Raw genomic sequence first — 22,911 nt, forward strand, 5'->3', positions numbered from 1 at the left:
AATGTTGTTTTTTGAAATTATGACTGACTAGCATCCTTTTCCAAAAACAATAAAATCTCAAAAATTTGTACCTGCCATTGTCATTGTTTCTCAGGGATGCCTTTGCTGATTTCATTTACTCCTTGCATGATCACTTTATTTTGTTTTGTTGATTCAGAATGGCCAACTGGTGATTATTTTAGTCCAATAACACACCAAAAATCAACATTTCAACAATTTTGTTGAAAATCATTACAAAGACAATACATTACACAAGTTGATTTATTTTGTTTTTGTTTCAATGACTTTTGAGAGACTAGTATACATTTTTGTTCCCTCACACGCTCGTAAACCGTTTCTCAGGCATGTCTGGGTCAGTTTTATTCAAACTTGAGAACATGACACTATCACGTGTGAATCTGTTTGGTGATTTGCTTCAATCTGGCAGCTATGCTTTTTTTTTTTTTCATAGTTTCATAAATATGCTTTATGCTTTAACAGATTTTGGTATGTAAAACATATATGTTTTGTTTTGCTATTTGATTCAAAATGTCCAACTGTATTATGTGTGGATTATGTGGATTTTTTCATAGGAGGTGTCACTTTGACTGAACAAAACATGAATATGATGCCATTTGATGTAACACCATATTTTAACATGCTGAATAATCTCCTAACATTTATTGTAATTTCTCTACATTTTCATTGTTTATATTTAATGCGGTCACTAAAAACTGAGCAGGGACTAGGGCATTGACAGTGACTTGTTTTGTAAATTTGTTATTTGCTTGACAGTGGTGGTATTTTGACTTGTTTGTCATATCAAAACATCAAAATGTTTTGTTGTTTTCAGAGCATTATTGGTGATTTTTTCTTGAAGTTTAGGTAATTTTCTGTTCTGGTTCCTCCTTGTCTTTCTTTGCATAATTCTCTGCCTTCATTGACCATTCTCAATATTTGGCCAAAACTGCCCATATTTTCTATCTTTTGAATATTATTAAATATTTAATCTGTATTATATCTACACAGTTGGATTTCTTATGTTTTGGCTTTTGGGTAACTTTTTGTTTTGAGAATAATGTGCAAAATAGTATTCATATCAGCTGGTGTAGATTAGTGTCAGTAGTAACACAGAAAGCACATGTGTCTGTACCTGAGAGAAGTGACAAACATAAATATCATGCATCTAATTAGTATATGCTTTTGTAATCTTGTAATCTCCCTGAATAAGTTGGGAAAAACAAGTCTTTAGGTACTATTTGCAATACACTTAGTTCCTGGTGTACAGTTATAATTATCAATGCACTATTGCAAGATGTATGCTTAACCTAAATCACATTGGATTATTTCTTTATCTATAGAAAAAAGTTCCTGGTGGTGGAAACAAACAATCAGAATCATGTGTCATGAACAGTAATGCCTTACTTGCTTGTGTTGAGATTGATGGCTGTAACACTGAACCTGAATCATATGTCACCCACAATGCCAGTAGTGAACCACCTGTTGACTGCAACACTGAACCAGAATCACACGGCACCTACAATGCGAGTTGTGAACAAGATTGTTGCAATACAGAACCAGAATCACATGTCAACCACAATGCTGGTAGTGAACCTGTTGACTGCAGCACTGAACCAGAATCACATATTACCCACAATGCCAGTAGTGAACCTGTTGACTACAACACTGAACCAGAATCACATGTCACCCACAATGCCAGTAGTGAACCTGTTGACTACAACACTGAACCAGAATCACATGTCACCCACAATGCCAGTAGTAAACCTGTTGACTGCAACACTGAATCAGAATCACATGTTAACCACCATGCCAGTTGTGGACCTGTTGACTTCAACACTGAACCAGAATCACATGTTACCCACAATGCCAGTAGTGAACCTGTTGACTACAACACTGAACCAGAATCACATGTCACCCACAATGCCAGTAGTGAACCTGTTGACTACAACACTGAACCAGAATCACATGTCACCCACAATGCCAGTAGTAAACCTGTTGACTGCAACACAGAATCAGAATCACATGTTAACCACCATGCCAGTTGTGAACCTGTTGACTGCAACACTGAACCAGAATCACACGGCACCTACAATGCGAGTTGTGAACCAGGTGGTTGCAATATAGAACCAGAATCACATATTACCCACAAATCCAGTTGTGGACCTGTTGACTTCAACACTGAACCAGAATCACATGTTGCCCACATTGCCAGTAGTGAGCCTGTTGACTTCAACACTGAACGAGAATCACATGTTACCCACAATGCCAGTAGTGAACCTGTTGACTGCAACACTGAACCAGAATCACATTTCACACAGATTGACAGAAGTAAACCAGATAGTTGCAACTCAGAACCAGAAGCATGTCTATTGCCTGCCAGGTTTGAGCCAGATGGTGGTATCGTGAATCTTGAATCGTATATTGCACATGGTTCGGATGGTGGCTACGTGAGACCAAAATCGTGTATAATACAGAATAGTGTGCTACCTGTCAGAACTGAACCAGATGGTGGCAATTTGAATTCAGGATCATTCATTTTACAGAACAGTATTTTACCTGCCAGAAGTGAACCAGATGGTGGCAACTTGAAACCAGAATCATGTTTGGTACATAATGATGCCAAAGCCAGTTGTGAGCCTGTTGACTTCAACACTGAACCAGAATCACATGTTACCCACAATGCCAGTAGTAAACCTGTTGACTGCAACACAGAATCAGAATCACATGTTAACCACCATGCCAGTTGTGAATCTGTTGACTTCAACACTGAACCAGAATCACATGTTACCCACAAGGCCAGTAGTAAACCTGTTGACTGCAACACTGAACCAGGATCACATGTTACCCACAATGCCAGTAGTGAATCTGTTGACTGCAACACTGAACCAGAATCACATTTCACGCAGATTGACAGAAGTAAACTTGATAGTTGCAACTCAGAACCAGTAGCATGTCTATTGCCTGCCAGGTTTGAGCCAGATGGTGATATCGTGAATCTTGAATCGTATATTGCACATGGTTCGGATGGTGGCTACGTGAGACCAAAATCGTGTATAATACAGAATAGTGTGCTACCTGTCAGAACTGAACCAGATGGTGGCAATTTGAATTCAGGATCATTCATCTTACAGAACAGTATTTTACCTGCCAGAAGTGAACCAGATGGTGGCAACTTGAAACCAGAATCATGTTTGGTACACAATGATGCCAAAGCCAGTTGTGAACCTGTTGACTTCAACACTGAACCAGAATCACATGTTACCCACAATGCCAGTAGTGAACCTGTTGACTGCAACACTGAACCAGAATCACATGTCACCCACAATGCCAGTAGTGAACCTGTTGACTTCAACACTGAACCAGAGTCACATGTTACCCACAATGCCAGTAGTGAATCTGTTGACTGCAACACTGAACCAGAATCACATTTCACGCAGATTGACAGAAGTAAACTAGATAGTTGCAACTCAGAACCAGAAGCATGTATATTGCCTGGCAGGTTTGAGCCAGATGGTGGTATCGTGAATCTTGAATCGTATATTGCACATGGTTCGGATGGTGTCTACGTGAGACCAAAATCGTGTATAATACAGAATAGTGTGCTACCTGTCAGAAATGAACCAGATAGTGGCAATTTGAATTCAGGATCATTCATCTTACAGAACAGTATTTTAACTGCCAGAAGTGAACCAGATGGTGGCAACTTGAAACCAGAATCATGTTTGGTACATAATGATGTCAATGGTGGGTCAGATAGAGGCAAGACAAAATCATTAAAAAGAAGAGTCATTTTGCCATTTATAACCTCACCAGAAGAATTTCTCACCCCAGGTTATACTAATTCCTGTAAAAATGTACGTAAATCATCAACTTTGTTTAAAAAATATGATTCAAACATTGTTTTGGAATCAGACTGTGAATCTGACATTTCTGATTCTGAAATTTCTTTTCCATTTCTGCAATCTAAATGGGATAGAAGTAAAAATGTTGTTAAAGTTAGGCCTCTCACACCTGTACAAACTAAGGTTAAAACACATCCTTCAATGGAAGTAAAAACTGCAGCTACTCATGACAATGAAGATGAAAATGATAGTGAAAACTTTGAAGAAGACTATGACGATTCTGATGCTGACCCTACTTATGAACCAAATTCAGATTGTGAGTCGGATGTATCTTTTTCTTGTGAATTAGATATGCATAGTATCAGTGATGTGAAAACTACAGGAAATGACAAGCCATGGATGAAATCTAGCATAAGCCCCAAAGATAAGGCTTGCCAATCAGCTGCTATCTGTCAAAGTAGTGATAATTGTTCCAATAGTATCATTGTTCCTGATCTGTCGGATTGTGAGTCCGTTGAATTCAATACTGTGTCACCATTGTCATCAAAGTTTCATGGGAAAGAAAACAAGAATCATCAAAATACTTCTGCAGGTGAAATGAGCATAGAGTTTGTAAAGTCTTCAGAAAAAAGAAATCTGCCTAGTACATCGTCTACTACAAAGAATCTTAAGAATGACATCCAAATCAGTTCTGTGAATCCTTCCTCGGTGCAGGTTCAAACAACAAATAATTCCAATAGGAAAAGAAAATGGGACAAATTTGCTTACTGTGTTTACTGCATGAACAAATATCCAAAGTTACCAAGGCATTTTGAGAATAAACACAGTACAGAGAAAGATGTTGTCTATGCATTAAGTTTCAGAAAGGGAAGTACCGAAAGGAAAATTTTATGGCAGAAACTGACAAATAAAGGCAACCATGCTCATAATGTTGAAATACTTAAAGATGGATATGGCTATATCATACCATACAGAAGACCATCATTTACAGTTCCTGTATCGCAGTATCTCCCTTGTCCTGAATGTTTGGGTTGGTTCATCAAAGCAGAACTGTATAAACACAACAAGATATGTCCTGTCAAACTGTTTGAAAATGCAACACCAAAAATAATTCACCGAAGAATACAACAAGTAGCAGGAATGTTATTACCACATAGTGATAATGTTACAGAGGGTATGGCGGACAGAGTGCTATCTAAAATGACTCAGGATGAAGTGGCAGTAATTGCAAGAAATGATGATCTTATCATAGAATTTGGATCCAGGGAATATATGAAAGTTGGTACAGAATCTGCAAAGATTCAGTACGTGAAGCAGAAAATGAGAGAACTTGCAAAACTTCTAATACAACTTAGAAAGATCAGTAAGAAAAATGCATCCTCCCTAAAAGAATATATTCATCCTTCAAAGTTTGAAATTGTAATCCAGGCAACACAGCAGTTGGCAGACTATAACCTTGACGACAGAGTTCTTGGAAAACCTTCTCTTGCATTAAAGTTGGGTCATTCTCTGAAGAAATGTACTACAATCTGCATGGCTGAGGCAATCAAAAATGAAGACTCTACCAACGAATTAGCAGCTAAGAAATTCCTTAAATTGTGTGAGATACAGTGGGCACAGTCGATAAGTTCACATGCACTTAATACTATGAATGAAAGGAAGAGAAACATGCCAAAATTTCTTCCATTAGTTGAAGATGTTGTGAAGGTAAACATGTATCTGAAAAAGACTGCCACTGATGCTTATAAAGATCTACAAGAAGATACAACCACATCAACCTGGAAGAATTTGAGCGAGATAACGTTAGCCCAATTGATTTTATTCAATAGGAGGAGGAGTGGGGAAATGGAAAGAATGCTTCTAGAAGATTTTAAAGAAGTAAGAGGAGTCAATCAAGAAGCTGGTTCATCTTTGACAAGTTGGGAGCAAAATCTGTGTCGTTTGATTGATAGAGTTGAAATAAAAGGCAAAAGAGGAAGAAATGTGCCTGTTCTATTAACCAAGGATCACTGTAATCAGATAAAATTACTTATCGAAAAAAGAAAAGCTGTTGAAGTCAATGTGGCAAATCCATACATTTTTGCGTGTTTACAAAACTCACTGCGCCCAGTACGTGCAACAGTATGCCTGAGAAAGTTTGTAACAAAATGTGGCATTGAACATGCTGAACGGTTCACCTCTACAAATTTAAGGAAACAAATTGCTACAATGTCACAAATCTTCAATTTGAAGGACAATGAGCAAGACATCCTTGCTGGATTTTTGGGACATGACATAAGAGTCCATCGAGAGTTTTACAGACTTCCACAGAATACATTACAAATTGCAAAGGTCAGCAGAATTCTGATGGCATTTGAGAAAGGAAATATTGGAGAATTCAAGAACAAAGGACTTGATGAAATAGAAATCAACATAGATGGTGAGTAGTGTTTTATCCCATGATAAATTCTGCGTTTCACTGCTATGACACTCCAACTATTGTTTTTACTCAATCATCGTCACCTTCTTTAGTTGTATGTCAAATATGGAACTAGCATATAGGCTGGTCACCTTTCCCTAAATTGAAATGCCTGAATTTGTTGATGGAATTTCAATCAATGATTATGGGGAATTGCTATTAGTATCAAATATACACTAGCCAACGATTATCAGTATTTGCTGACACTGTTAAAGATAACAACAAAAATTGTCCCCTTGTATATGCCAGCAGAAAAACCTGAATGACCGATAGAATGAACAGTCTATTGTGTATTGATATTAGGTTAGTATTTGTTCAGGAAATAGTTTTTATCAATGACACTGAACAATCTTTGCAGTAGTTATGCTGTAATCTCTTTGAGCACTGTCTTAGGACGAGAATTGAAATAAGTCGTATGATATTTGTCATTTGGCTTACTAACTTTTCAAAATTGTGTGAATTATAGATGAATGTGAGAATGAAGACCTACTGAATACTGGTAATATCATTGAAGATGAGGAATTTCAAGAAATGAATAATAATAATACAGATATAAATGGAAAACTACAAGACAAATGTATGCATATTGATGATGAAGATGTTTCTAAAGGTTTGTTCATATATTTAGTGTTCAGTTTAATTCACCATTTCCTAAGGCACTTGGTGTTCAGTATTTACATGCACTTAATACTATGAATGAAAGGAAGAGGAACATGCCAAAATTTCTTCCATTAGTTGAAGATGTTGTGAAGGTAAACATGCGTATCTGAAAAAGACTGCCACTGATGCTTATACAGATCTACAAGATACAACCACATCAACCTGATAGAAAAAGTATTTATTGTAATAGGGTTTTTGAATGGTTTATGTTGTTTTACAGGTGATGTAGATACAATGAAAGTAGGGCCCTACTCGATAATGAAGAACAGTATATTGGACCTGGGCCATAAAAAACAGCTGTCAGATGATATTGTGAACTCTGCTATTTATATTGCCACAAGAGAGAAAAAGGTATTTATTTTATGTTGAAAGGTTCTGAACAGATGGAATGGTGATGGCTGAATTGGGAAGCTGAGTTTAAGATTTAATTGCATACTGAATGATAAAGATTTTGGTAAACTTTTACTTATTGCTGCTCAATGGAAAGAAATCTTGTTTTTCTTGTAGATATTCTGGTACAGGGTATCCCTGACCCTGACTGTGATAATTTGTTCAAAATTGATAGACTTTGTTCACATATCAATGTCACTTTCAATCAAACTTAAATTGGTATGATAACATATTTGGTTGTATTTTCCCCAATATTGATTTTGTAATTTGATATTTGACTGGTTACCATTGGTATTTGTGTTATTTAGTCTGTGTTTGTTTATGATGATTGTGGAGTGTGGGTCTCTCTGATTCTCTTTTCTGTCAACATAACAGCATGGCAGATTAATGGAGGGGATGGGAGGGGGGTCTCTGATTCACAACTTCTTTGTTGACCTGACCTCAATGGGAATGCCTTGGATATATAATGATCATCAATGAGATTAAAAAAGTGTTTAACATATGACACTCATTCATTTATAAGTCACTTGAGTAACTCCTATAATCTGTTAATAATTTGTGCTACTATTTAAAGATGTATTCTGATTGACCATTCTCTATGAAAGTTTGTCAGGTCTGTGTTGAGCATTCACAATCGGACAAAATGAATTTTATTTATTTAGATTGAGTTATTCATGCACTGTTCATCACTTTCTGATGCTATCTGACGTGAATATTATGTAAAATACAGTGTATATGTATTGAAATATATTTTTTTCTCATTAGTGCATAATATCCAAAGTGTAGTGCACTTCAACAGTTTTTTAGTACTTATTTCCTCCATTGGTGTCTGCTGTTATGCTTTGTTGCCACAGTTTATTCATTGCTTATCATTAAACATAATCTCCTTTATTTCATTGCTGACAATGTAATTTTATATTGTTTTCAGGCCATTCTTTTTTTTGACCACAATTTAATGACATCTATTTGTTTGAAGGGTGAAATGGCCAAACCAAAAAAGGTAATTATCATTTAATATTTTCCAGACTAGTCAGCTAGTGGAAATTTGTTTCTTCCATTTAGCAACAATTGTTACTAGTCATGTGTATTATTACTAATGCATACAATGTATTTACAGATAAATCTTTCCAAGTATGAGATGGTAATAGGTGCTATGTTTGAAGGTGGAGAAACAACTAATTCTGGCATAATAAATGGACATTGGACACTTGTGGTAAGTTGTAAAATACTGTAAATAATTCAGGCACCATTTTCAATTTTACAGTTGACTCTAAAATTCTTGTATAATTGTTTTCCATTTCCTTTGCATAAATCCATCAGTACTGAACAATTTTATTAGTCCCCGTTCGGATGATCCGTGCGTCCGTCCGGAGTCATATCTCAGAATCCCTTTGGACCGATTATGTTAATTCTTTGCATGTGCCTAGTATCTTATGTGGGACATATGCACATGCAGTGGTTCAGCGATTCGATTCAAAATGACCGACTAGCAGCCATCTTGTTTTTTGAAAATTTTGTATTTTGGACATGCTTTGTCAGTTGTCATTCAAACTTGGTACATAGATTATACATGCTAAGATACATGTCCATGACGATTTATTTTGCAATTGGATCAATTGAATTTTGCATCTTGTTTTTTTTTTTTATGTGGTATCTTGGATGTGCTCTGTCAGTTTTCATTCAAATTTGGCACATACATTTACTTTATACATGTTAGGATACATGTCCATGACAAATTGTGACAGCCATTTGACTTTTTGGCCTTACTACTATATTTCCACAATTTATGTACCATTTTCATTCGTATTGGCACATACATCGTACATATCAAGTGTGTTTCATAATCAGATCAAAGATGGCAGAATAACGGCTGTTTTTATTTTTGGCCATATTACTACTACACGGAACACGTGTTTTGATGTAAATAAACAATCTGTTGTATACACCACTTGGAACTCAAGTTTCAAGGACACGCTCGCGACAACCCCTCCGCTTTAATATGACAAGCACAAAGAAAACTTTCAAATATTTAACGGGGACTGTGTCATTTTCAATGACTAGTTTATTTCTGTCCAATATGAGAATTGATTTTTGTAATGCTTTACAGGTGGTTAAGCAAAAAAGTCATGAAATAATATATCTGAATTCTACTGGTGAAAGTAAAGAGACAATGGTGACAATTCAGCAGAATTGGAAGTAAGTAGGAAGAGTTCAATTATAATTTATTTTTTTCTGTTATTGCATAATTTTGTAGATTTTTAATTTAAGGTAGAGATGCAGTTTATTTGGCTTGCTTTTTAATTGAGTAATTAGACAATGAAGATGGTATTATATATCCAACATGTTATATATTTTCTGAAAGCTTATTATACAAACTTTGTTTAACTTGTCTTTATTTTAAATATCCAGAATGCGTTTTTGATTTTGGGTCAAAAATATGCTTTTTTGGACAAAAGTGGTTTAAAAAAAATTAGCTTAAAAACTTCAAGTCCATTTGTGGGTAAAATTACATCACTGGATACCTTGGTATACTACTAATTCAAATGCGTCCACTCATCTCTCTAACGACTTTCAAAGTCGCACAGCATGACCTCAAAGTTCACTCTTTTCTATTTTTGCATAATTTATATATCCATGTTAATTGCGGACTTGTTATTTTTGTTCCACTCGCCGTAATAAACTGTCCGGACGCATTTTGAAGGGGGAACACCTTGTCAATAATGTGTGAAAATTTCGAGGCAAATGGCCAAAGCGTCTATCAGCTATTTTAATTTAAAACCCAAGAATTCACCAAAAATAGAAGACGAGAAAAAGGCTAATTTGCATATTTGCGCGTTAAACCGGGATTTACTGCTTTGTCATACTTTGTCATACTTTCTAGACTATTGAAATTGAAAGTTGACGTATAGACATAGACATTTTATGTAAAATCGTTGGACCAGAACAACTGCTCTTGAATATATAAATCAGAAACACGTCATTCATACCAGTGTTTTGATGGGGTCGGTAAAAACACGTGGCAATGCCCAGTAAATATGACGTCATCTCATGAATTATTAAACAGGGGGCGGTCCTAGGAAGGTGACCTTTTATTACGATCAAAACATGGCTTCTCTTCGATGTATTTTCATTAAAAAATCTACGAGTATTTCAGAGCCTATGGTTTACCGTGAAGAGTACAAAGTGGGATATTAAATTATTTATCCTTGATGATTTTTATGTAGTATTGAGAACCAACTCCAGGAAGCGAACGCACAATAATGAATAATCGCGTAATCCTAGAATCGAAACGCGAGGCACAGAAGTTTTGTTCATCGTTTCCAATCCCATTTTTCCCACTGCAACATATTTGTTAAAAGAAATATTTGAATTATGTTCGTTTTTTAAGGAGGCATTTTTTTATTTTTCCGATTTTGACAACGCCTTATTCAGGGATTTTCTAAGACAGTCGCAGACAATCAGCGCACGGGTGTACGTACAAAACATGCTGTTGTACTACCGGCGACGGTCGCCTGCAAGAAGAGAGCTCCAGCTCCTAACGTAAAAGTTTTAAAATTCGACCGGTTTTAAATAATTAGTGTTGGAAATCTGACATGTTTTAAGAGTGCAAAATTAAGGTGCATTTTCGAGCGGTCGAATTTTTCTGAATAGAAATCGGCAAATGAAAAAAACAGGAGTGTTAAACAGTGTGCTTTGGTAGTTTAAAAAAATGGAATGTCCGTCAAATTTACGTAAACTTCCCCATTTTTCACGGAAAAAGCAAAGGTCGTGGCCGTGTTGCAGGCTAAAAAACTCAAAAATCAAAACAAAATCATCAATCAGTAAGTATTATGACAAGGAAAGCAAAACATCAGACGCGGAGAAGCGGTCAGCGCGTCGAAAGAGTTGTTACCGTAATGTATCAAGTTACCTCTCCCTGTGATTTATTTTTCATTGAAATTATTTGGTTGTTTTCAATTAATTTTAGCGTACCTTTGCAATTTATTGACTCCCATGTGCGAAGCACAAAATGGGAGTCTTTGCAGTTAGTGTGTCTGTATGTGTGTATGTGTGTATGTGTGTATGTGTGTATGTGTGTATGTGTGTATGTGTGTATGTGTGTATGTGTGTATGTGTGTGTGTATGTGTGTATGTGTGTCCGACTGTTCCACTGCTATCTCAAGAACCATACATCGGTTTTTGATGAAACTTGGTGCATAGATGCTCTGGGCCAATGCGCAGATTTGATTAGGTTTTGGTAAAAATCCATGCTCGTTAATTACCTAATTTGCATGATAATTAGCTAATTTTTAGCTGTTCTATGACTGTTCCACTGATATCTAAAGAACCACTCATTGGATTTTGATGAAACTTGGTACATAGATGCTCTGAACATATGCGCAGATTTGATTAATTTTTGGTAAAAATCCGTGCATATTAATTACCTAATTTGCATGATAATTAGCTATTTTTTAGTGGTTCCATGACTGTTCCACTGATATCTAAACAACCACTCATTGGATTTTGATGAAACTTTGTACATAGATGCTCTGAACTAATGCTAGGTTTTGATTAGTTTTTGGTAATAATCCGTGGATACTAATTACCTAATTTGCATAATGATTAGTCAATTTTCGGTTTTTCCACTGATATCTCAAGTACTAATCATCACATTTCAATGAAACTTGGTACATAGATGTCATACGACACTGCACAGACCTGATAGTTTTTATGGTAATATCAGTACGTATTAATTACCTAATTTGCATAATTAATTAATTTTCAGCATTTGATATAAGTAGTTAGCATTACATTTCAATGAAACTTGGTACTTACATACTCAAGGACTATGCAGAGATTGATTGTTTTCGATAAATATTTGTGCATATTAATCACCTAATTTGCATAATTAGTTAATTTTCAGCTTTTCCACGGGTATCTCAAGTACTAATCATCGCATTTCAATGAAACTTGGTACATAGATCCTTTAGGACTATGCAGAGACCTGATTAGTTTTAGGGTAAATAATTGTGCATATTAATTACCTAATTTGCATAATTAATTTTCAGCTTTTCTACTGATATCTAAAGTACTAATCATCATATTTCAATGAATCTAGAATTATGCAGACCCAATTAGTTTCCGGTAAATATTTGTGCATATTAATCACCTAATTTGCATAATTAACCAACTTTCACACTGATATCTCAGGTACTATACATCACATATCAATGAATGTACATGGATGCTGTAGGACAATAGACAGACCTGAATAATTGTGGGTTAAAATCTGTACATATTAATTACCTAATTTGCATAATTAACCAATTTTAATCTTTCACACTGATATCTAAAGTACCGTAAAAACTCCAAAATTTCGACTGGTTTTAAATAATTTGTGTTAGAAATGTGACGTGTTTTTAGAGTCAAAATTAAGGTGCATTTTCGGACAGTCGAATTTTTCAGAATAGAAATCAGCAAAAAAAAATGGGGATGATAGACAGTGTGCTTCATTAGTTTTTAAAAAATGCAATGTCCGTCAATTGACGTAAACTTCCTCATGTTTCACGGTAAAAGCAAAGGTCGTGGCCAAGTTGTAACTCAAAATCTAAACAAAGTCATCAATCAGTGAGTATTATGACAAGCAAAACAAAACATCAAGACGCGGAGAAGAGGTCAGCACAAAACTAATAGGTCAAAAGACAAAGCTGTCTCGCACTACCTAGGAAAACTTGCGAATGTTCGAAGTACAGGTACCCATTGGACAAAAGATACATGGAAGTTTAGCAAACGATCTCCCCGACCCAGTGCAATGTATCCGGTTAGAATCAAAGCTCACGTGTCCCTTATTTGAGCACCGTACCGGTGATTTGAGGGACCAAATTCTGCCGTAAATTCGCCCTTGGATTAAAAAATATAATGGGATTTAAGAAAATAAAATGGGACTTTTAAGGTGTATTTTGGCGTCATTTTTCGGACATTTCAATCAATCCTGCCGGCTAAAATAGAGTCTAAGTTTTACCGTAGTCATTGACGTCTGTCTATTCAAGAGTACACGAGTATGATTTTTATCGTGACTAGCGTGAGCGGGTAAGCTTCCTTTCGAGAATGAGCTGTTATCACTGTGAACAATGTTAAATTATTCTTCAGATGACCAGTTTATTTTTTAAAAACAACTAATTTTTTTATTTAAAAAAAATCATGCCGTTTTCGCAACATCCAGCTTTTTGATTGGTTAATTAGCGATTTGACCTATTTGACCTAAGAGAACATGGCGGATATCCTACAGCATCAAACGTTTATACGAGACCGGAATCATTCACTTACGATGAAACTAAGTTGACTTTTATTTGTATTTCATAACCATTCAACAAATTTATTTTGTGTACATTATTATAATCACTACTGAGTACAGTAATAATCAACAATTCAGAAACGCAGCATGCCGAGATTTTTGTGTTCGTTTTTATTTGAAACTTCGTTTATTTAGAATATATTTTCGTTACCAATAAAATAAAAATCTCTCAGTCAATCAGAAACCCGGATTCATGCCTTTGAGAAAGGTCCCGTTTGAACGCTCACATCGGTTTTTTTTTTCGTTTGGGGGAAAACTAAAACTGGTCGCAATTTTCGAATAAGAATGAGTCGGCAATTTTTAGTGGAGTCGAAAATTTGGAGGTAAATAAAACACCGAAACCCGGCAAATAAATAGGCGGTCAAATTTTTAGAGGGGTCGAAATTTTGGAGTTTTCACGGTGCTAATTATTCCATTTCAATGAAACTTAGTACAAAGATGCTCTAGGACAATGTACAAACCTAATTAGTTTGGGGTAAAAATCTGTTCATATTAATTCCCTAATAAGCATAATAATTCATAATTTTTTGGTTCTAATCACATTTCAATTAAACTTGGAGACATAGATTTTCTGTTACATTGCGCAGACCTCATTAGTTTTACACTCAAATCTGGTCATATTAATTTTCTGATTTGCATAATTAGTTTTCAGCTAAGTAATTTCGAATTATATTTAATGTGTCTCCAATACTCTCAGCACATGGGAGTTCTTTCTAAGCTTTCTTTGATTTTAGCATTGTCAGTTGTTTGCTTCATTGAATTAAACGGAGTTTGTCCGGTTGCAAACAAAGCTGTCTCGCACCACCGAGCAAAACTTGCGAATGATCGAAGTACAGGTACCCATTGGACAAAAGATACACAAAAGTTTGTATCTCCCCGACCCAGTGCAATATATCCGGTTAGAATCAAAGCTCACGTGTCCCTTATTTGAGGGACCAGACTCTGCCGTAAATTCGGGATGGGATTTAGAAAAAAAATAAAATGGGACTTTTAAGGTGTATTTTGGCGTCATTTCAATCATTCCTAATGCCTAAAATAGAGTCTAAGTTTTACCGTAGTCATTGACGCCTATTCAAGAGTATGATGTTTATTGTGACTAGCGTGAATGGGTAAGCTTCGTTTCGACTATGAGCAGTTATCACTGTAAACAATGTTAAATTATTCTTCACATGCTCAGTTTATTTTTTGAGAACAATTATTTAAAAATAAAATCTCTCAGTCAATCAGAAACTCGGATTCATGCCTTCAGGGAAAGTCATGTTTGGACGCTCACATCGATTTGTTTTTCGTTCGGTGGGCTGATGCCTTCGGTGTAGCTTTTGCATCTTCCGACATAGAAATCATCTGAATCTTCTTTCTACCTCTCTTTCTTTTCACACCACGCATAATGTAATGATAAAAATTAAGAAAAAACGCTGAGGAAATATGTTTGGTTTGCTAGCGAGCGAGAACTGATTTGAGAATAATTGCACATGCGCGTGAATTGAATGAACTATGACCCGTACAATCTCGATTTGCATATTGTCAATCAAAGGTCTTGTTATTTGGTTACTCATGCAAATTAGGCAATTGGACATAAACATTGCCACGTGTGAGTGTTTTTTATTTTTAACCAGAAAATAAACAGCAATTTTAACGGTGTTCCCATAAGAATTCATTGGTCAAATTTTCACAGAATGTTCTTTAGATAAAAATCTATATAAAAAACGAAAAAAACTATTTTTGATTGAAATTCACAAATAAAGTGCATCTCTACCTTAACTCAAAGTTCTGGGATATACTGTAGTATGAGAAATAGGTAGTTATTGTTTGAACATAACTATGTCCCCAAGAGTGTTTTGTTGCTATAACAAAATATGACATACATGTAGTTGTGGAGCAAATTACCAAGAATTGAATAAGGTTGAATCCATATGCACTCCTACTTCAAGTATTATTCTTGATACAAGTGTTTGCTATAAATTATCAGTAGGATCCTGTGCCACCTACGTGCCATAGTTTACTTACCGTAACACAAAAAATGCACCTAACTCTTGCACAAGATTTTTCATTTTCAACAACTAAAATATCTGTTATCTTTTAGTAATTATGCAAGTAAGAAGGGTGAAGTCAGTACTTATACTATATTGAAAGTGGATCATACAATGCAAGATGATGCTGTATCATGTGGTGTGTTAGTCATCAAGGTAATTATGGACTTTCAGCTGCATTTAAAATTAAAATAGTGATATATTAAATGTCAGTGAAAATAAATGGTTTTACAGTACTTTCTCAATGTATGTATCATATATCAGGCCGTTGTATCGACAGCAATGTTTATTTTATTGCTGATAATGTCATAATACTTTTCAGTTTGCAGAGCAGTTTGCTAATGGACAGTCTACAAAATTAATGTATGACATGGACAATATAGTGCAATTTAGAGAAGATATATCACGTTGTATTGTAGAAGCAGGTAAGCTGCCATTTTTAGACATAATGAGACATTTTACAGTTCCCAGTCATGGCTGTACTTATTTCACTCAAATTCTGTATGATCATCTCACAAAGTTTTTTTTTTCATGATGTGATTAACAAATTTCTGAAGTGAGCTTATTAGTCCCCGTTTGAACGTAGTCCGAAAACGGGGACTTATGTTTTGCCCTGTGTGCGTCCGTGTGTGCGTCCGTGATCACCTGTATCTCGAACATGTATGGGCCGATTAAGTTCAAACTTCACTCATACATCACACATTATATGGGACATATGCACATGCATTTTTTTCATGATCCGATAACGATAGCCGAATAGCGGCCATTTTAAGGCCGAAAATGCATCAAAATCAGACATTTTCACCATTCCGGACCCGGATCACAGTTATGCATGGACGTATTTCGTTCAAATTTGGTACATACATTAAACATAATAGGACCTTGATGCACGTCATATTTTTTGGGGGGGATCGGGTTTGAAATGGCCAACTGGCGGCCAATTTGTTTTAAAGAATTCAGTTCTGCATCCGTATCTGAGACATGCTTGGATTGATCGAGTTCAAACTTCACACACACAAGGTACATCATGTCACAAATATGTATGTGCATTTGTTTCATGATCTCATTAACGATAGCCAAATGGCGGCCGCTTTAAGGCCGAAAATGCATTGAAATCGCACATTTTCACCATTCCGGACCCGGATCTCAGTTATGCACGGACGGATTTCAGTCAAATTTGGTACATACATTAAACATAATAGGACCTTGATGCACGTTATTTTTTTTCTGGATCAAGTTCGAAATGGCCGACTGGCGGCCATTTTGTTTTAAAGAATTCAGTTCTGGATCCGTATCTGAGACATGCTTGGATTGATCGAGTTCAAACTTCACACACACAAGGTACATCATGTCACAAATATGTATGTGCATTTGTTTCATGATCTCATTAACGATAGCCAAATGGCGGCCGCTTTAAGGCCGAAAATGCATTGAAATCACACATTTTCACCATTCCGGACCCGGATCTCAGTTATGCACGGACGGATTTCAGTCAAATTTGGTACATACATTAAACATAATAGGACCTTGATGCACGTTATTTTTTTTCTGGATCAAGTTCGAAATGGCCGACTGGCGGCCATTTTGTTTTAAAGAATTCAGTTCTGGATCCGTATCCGAGACATGTCTGGATTGATCAAGTTCAAACTTCACACACACACAAGGTACATCATGTCACAAATATGTATGTGTATTTGTTTCATGATTTCATTAACGATAGCCAAATGGCGGCCGCTTTAAGGTTGAAATCGCACATTTTCACCATTCCGAACCCGGATCTCAGTTATGCATGGACGGATTTTGTTCAAATTTGGTACATACATTAAACATAATAGGACCTTGATGCACGTCATTTTTTTTCCAGATCAAGTTCAAAATGGCCGACTGGTGGCCATTTTGTTTTAAAGAATTCAGTTCTGGATCTGTATCCAAGACATGTCTGGATTGATCAAGTTCAAACTTCACACACACATGATACATCATGTCACAAATAGATATGTGCGTTTGTTTCATGATCCGCTTAACAATAGCTGAATGATGGCCATTTTAAGGCTGAAAATGCATCAAAATCATGTATTTTCCCAATTCCAGAACCGGATCTCAGTCATGCATGGATGGATTTTGTTCAATGTGTTGTACATATGCAGGTGCATTTCGGTCATGATCTGCTTTGAATGTATATGTCACTCAAATATGAACAGAACGGGGACGTGTCATTGACAATGACTTGTTGAATTCTTGAACGTGATTTGATTCATTGGTATTTGGGACAAAGACAGTACTTGAAATAACAACTGAATATAACATCAATTTATCTGTTTAACTGTTTTCCAGACATGCATGGTATAATTTTGTTCAAAATTAATTGCATTTGCCATATTGATTGTTCTGATAAAATTGTATTTTTTTTTATTTTTAGCTTCAGAAGATTCTAAGACGCACATGTCAAAGAGAGCTTCTGTGCATACTCCATCCCTAGAACTTAAGAAGACGGATTTCCTTTTACCTATGAAGAAATCTGTTGAAGGTAATTTTATTTCCCTTACCGTAAGACTAAACTTATTTTTAACTGTAACTAATCTGTGTTCTCAGTTGCAATTTTAACTTGAAACAACTCGTCCAAGAAATATTTTCTAGCACTTTATTAAATAACTGGCCACCGGTTATAAAATAAGTCAGCGGTGAGTCAGCTTTCCTAACACCACTGGTAGCACTTTATTGGTTCAGTGGATAGGGTTCCCACAGGGTCTCCTGAGTGGTCTACAACGAGCTTATTCTCAGATTACCAGGGTCACATTTGGGTGTCTGTGGTTGAGTTAGGGGTCAATAGAGTCCTCTAACCATTCCTCCTGTGCGATTACCACTGGTACCAGTGTTAAATCCAAAGTACACCAGTATTATTCCAACTAATAAACAATGTAGGAATACATTGACGTTAATGGTCTGGTTCAATCCGCTTTCCTATGGGTGCACCCCTACAATAGTCAAGTGACAGATAAGCTGGTATCGGCTTTCTGTGGCTGGTACACACATCTACAAATCCCCAGTCAATCCTCACTTGTTGGAGTCAGGATTCCAAGTTGGTTCAAAGTGAGTACACCATAACTATTAAACTCCCAACAATGTTGACAGTGACTTGCTATAAAATGTGTTAAATATCACTCTAGTCAACACAACTGTACAGGCGATTTCTCCTACTCAGTCCTAGTTGGTCACGTAATTTTTAGTCTTTGCAAAGTCATTACTTATTCTGACCAAGTTTTCAGCAAGTTACACTACACACTTGTCATAATAACACTTGTGTACGTTCTCTTCAAGTCTACGGTCACTGCTTTGCTTGTTATCTCTATATCAGTATTTTCCCATCCCATACCTACAGAAATTGTATTCCACCACAATATTTATCATGGGAAATGATAAAATGACAATTAATATTAAACAGCATTAAATTTTCTTTAATTATATTTTTATATCTATTAATTCAAATCTAGATCTTGCTGTGAACAAGACACAAGTTTCTAATAAAAGAACCTCCACATATTCTACCAGTGATTCCTCACCAAAAAAGAAGAAAAAATCAGCGGAAGGTATTGTTTTTATTTTATCTCTTATTAGTTATCGTGTGGTTTCATTGGTTGATCAGTACCAGATGCTGTAACATTATCAGACAATAACAGGATAGTGCTTGAGGACAATGCACAAAAAAGATCAGCAATATACCAAATTGTCCGCACTTGTGAAGATTGTTTAAACAACAAATCCATTACTAGTCGTTTAAGTTAGAAAATCCTGGTCTTTTTAATTGCAAAATTACCTATAAACATGTTTTTGTATGCCATTTGTTTGTGAACGTGTTAAAGTCAGGACGCAATAACAACAGAGTTGTTGTCCTTTTTCTTGAGCACATCACTACATTTTGGGCATTATAATTGAAATAATGGATTTCTCGCTGCCATATAATGGATGGAAATGGCCTCTTAAATAATGTGTTTTTTCTGCATCTCGCTCATTGAACACATCCCTGTACTAGTACTTGACCTCTTATTGCTAAATAATGTCTGGTAAATGGGTTTTCTGCAGAAAGTATCATTAGTTGTTGCATTCCATCACAAATCTCCTGCTTATAGGAGTAGAGTATCCATGCTTGTTTGGGAGAAATTTCCTGAATAACGTCTTAACTCATAAATTTGAACTGCTCGCAACAAAAAAGTACTTTCCTAGTGAATGTAGACAAAGTATAGTGTGCGAAACTTTCGAGGGTGTCATTCTTTTGGGTTTGTTTTCAGTGCTCCATTACTTGTGATTTCAGCTTTATTTACTAACTGCCTTGATTTGTGTTATTTTTATTCCAGATGTAATCATGTCATCACTGTATAACAAGAGAACTTCCACAGATAACCCTATTCAGTCAGAAACTAAGAAAGCTTATTTACAGAGAGAACCTGATAAAGGTATTATAATTGATTGATTGTATTCCCTTCCTAAGCACGAAGTCATATATATTTTGCTCTCAGTTAAAAATTAATTTTTCTTGTGGTTTCTACATTGCTTGCTATCATTAAGTCTTGAATACTAGACAGTTTTATTTCCATGCACTAAGTTCTTTTGGACCTCTTTTGGTTTAATTACATTTTCTCTTGTGCTTAGGTGTGAGTGATGGGAAAAAGATGTGGACCACAGAAGAACGGACAATAGTTAAAAACTATTTTATGAGAAATATCAGAATGTTAAAAGTTCCTGGAAAGATTGAATGTACTAACTGTCTGAAAGAGAATCAAGTACTGGCCAGCAGGTCATGGAAAAACATAAAGTATTGTGTGTACAATCTGATAACAACATATAAAAGGCAATCAAAGTCAAAACAGCATTATTCTTAACTCTGGCTACAGGTCTTCGGTATGCCATTTAGTTGGTTGGGGGTGGTTATCAAATATGTAATACATGCAAGAATGAGTTTCATCTTTCTTACATGTGTCTTGAATGCTTCTGTTAGCATGTGCTTTCATATATGGTTATGGTCAAAACAAGTCAATTTATATTGATCCAGTATAAATTAATTTTGGTTTATGTGCTTGTCTAGATGCACTTCAAATAGAGCAGATAAATTTTCAATTATAGGTAATAACAGTATGCAAGATCAAACTTGTTTGCATATGAATAGATAAACTATGAACATAATTTCAAAGCTTCACAATATGATGAAATCTGGGCTCTAAAAGATGGTTATATCAGTTTCACAAACCTGTATCACACCTTGTTCAACACTTGTTGGGCACACAACAACCCATCCCATCACGCAGCATTGCCATATTTTTAGTGTTTAAGTACGGATGGTTTCATTGTGTGCCCCTCATACATGTATATTAAAACCTGAATATTTGATAATGTGTTGTCGCCCCACCCCCTATCCACCATTGACATTTACTTTATGTGACTATTGCTGATTTTTTTAATGTACATGTATTCAGTGTGTACCATTAAGAATAAAAAAAAAAGTATTCAAACAAATTTTATGTTCAGTAATGATTTATTATGTAGAGATTATGTTTTAGTTATGTTTGAAACATTCACTTTATATGTGTATAATTTGGAAATTTGAGAATGACTTCAGCCTTGGTAATATGCTAAAAAACAACAGTATTGACTTCTGTGTGAAGCATGTACTAATAAAGTGAGTATGAGGTTACCCTCTCTGTAATGAAAATGTTGGCTGCAATAAATGCAGTCACTTCCTTGTATGGAATATCAATGAAAAAGTTGGCAACAATAAATACAGTCCCTTCATTACTTGGAATATTTTGGTTTGGAAAAAATAAAGTCACTTAAATACACTGATTATCAATAGTTAACATTAATATATACAGTCACTTCATTGTGTGGAATATCAATTAATATTTTGCGAACACTAAATGCAATTATTTCATTGCATAGAATGTCAATGAATATTTTACGAACAATAATACAGTCATTTCATTGCATAGAATATCAATAAATATTGTGAAATTAATATATACAGTCACTTCATTGCATGGAGAATATGAATGAATATTTTCAGTGGCAGATCTAGAGGGGAGATTCTTTGGGTCATCAGTGAATGCAGACATTTCATTGAATGAAATATCAATGAATATTTTGCCATCAATAAATAAAGTCACTTCTTTGAATGGAGTATCAATGAAAATTTTGACATCAATAAATGCAGTCAATTCATTGCATAGAATATCAATGAATAGTGGCAACAATATATACAGTCACTTCATTACATGGAATATAAAAGGATTGTCTTGCAATAATCATTTCTAATCAAAAAGGAATATAGTGTAATTATTTCTGTTTTAGAAAAAAAAAACAATCCAAAAGTCATCGCCTTGAATGGTTTATGTTTGAAACAGTTACCTCTGCTTTAGATGAGCAGTGAAATATCTTGTTTATTTGCATGTTTTCCGAGGACTTGCAACAAGATTATGAGTGACACCCCCTGAAATTTCCTTGTCCTCGCAACAAAATCACAGTCCTCGGAATTTTGTCCTCTGTGGCATAGGAAAAACCAGGTCAGCAAAATTTTGAGATACTCTAAAAATGCGTAAACAGGGCATATCCTTAATAGATTTGATGATATGTTTTTTAATTTTATGGCAGTAGGTACAGGGGAAAATGGTGTCCTCGCATGGGGGGTGCTGTTACCTAGTCCTCACAACATATAGCAATCCACGTATGGGTGTGTGTGTGTGTGTGTGTGTGTGTGTGTGTGTGTGTGTGTGGTGTCAACTTTTATTGTTTTCACGAATTTTCATTGCGTACTTTTGGTCGTTTTCACTTGTAAAACATCGTTTGAAGGTAACTGAAATATTAACCTACACAATACAGTAATCACCATGTCTATTTGTTTTATTCTTAAACTTTCACAAACTTTCACTACGTTCATTTTTCCCTGATAGTACAAAAAGCGATGTTTGCCTAATAATATTGAGATCGACTACACTTCTTTCCTATTGTGCACATTCCTGCTATTGCACTGATGAGACGGAGCTGTACATGGTATCGCCTTTAGATTCTTATTCGAATCCAATATGAAAATGAGGTGATTTTTGATTGTTGTTCCTAATCTCCATCATTAAAATTAAACAAATTTGTTGTTGAAATGAATGTATCTGTTAATAAAGGTTTACATTGTCGCGTAATGATGTAACGCTATTA

General features: G+C 35.5%; 1 protein-coding gene across 1 annotated transcript; it reads left to right on the forward strand.

Moving 5' to 3' along the window:
* Positions 1-4,521: 4,521 nt before the first annotated feature.
* Positions 4,522-21,222, forward strand: LOC146734649 (uncharacterized). Its single transcript, XM_085508090.1, has 12 exons — positions 4,522-6,261; positions 6,767-6,910; positions 7,181-7,311; positions 8,279-8,350; positions 8,468-8,563; positions 9,458-9,546; positions 15,768-15,870; positions 16,037-16,139; positions 18,134-18,241; positions 19,206-19,301; positions 20,067-20,165; positions 20,362-21,222. The coding sequence occupies exons 1-12, from the start codon at positions 4,623-4,625 to the stop codon at positions 20,589-20,591; spliced, it is 2,910 nt and encodes a 969-aa protein (XP_085364216.1). The 5' UTR covers positions 4,522-4,622; the 3' UTR covers positions 20,592-21,222.
* Positions 21,223-22,911: the final 1,689 nt, after the last annotated feature.

The sequence above is a fragment of the Saccoglossus kowalevskii genome, chromosome 14 (genome assembly GCF_978046115.1).
Source record: "Saccoglossus kowalevskii chromosome 14, keSacKowa6.1, whole genome shotgun sequence".
In the NCBI taxonomy this organism is placed as follows: Eukaryota; Metazoa; Hemichordata; class Enteropneusta; family Harrimaniidae; genus Saccoglossus; species Saccoglossus kowalevskii.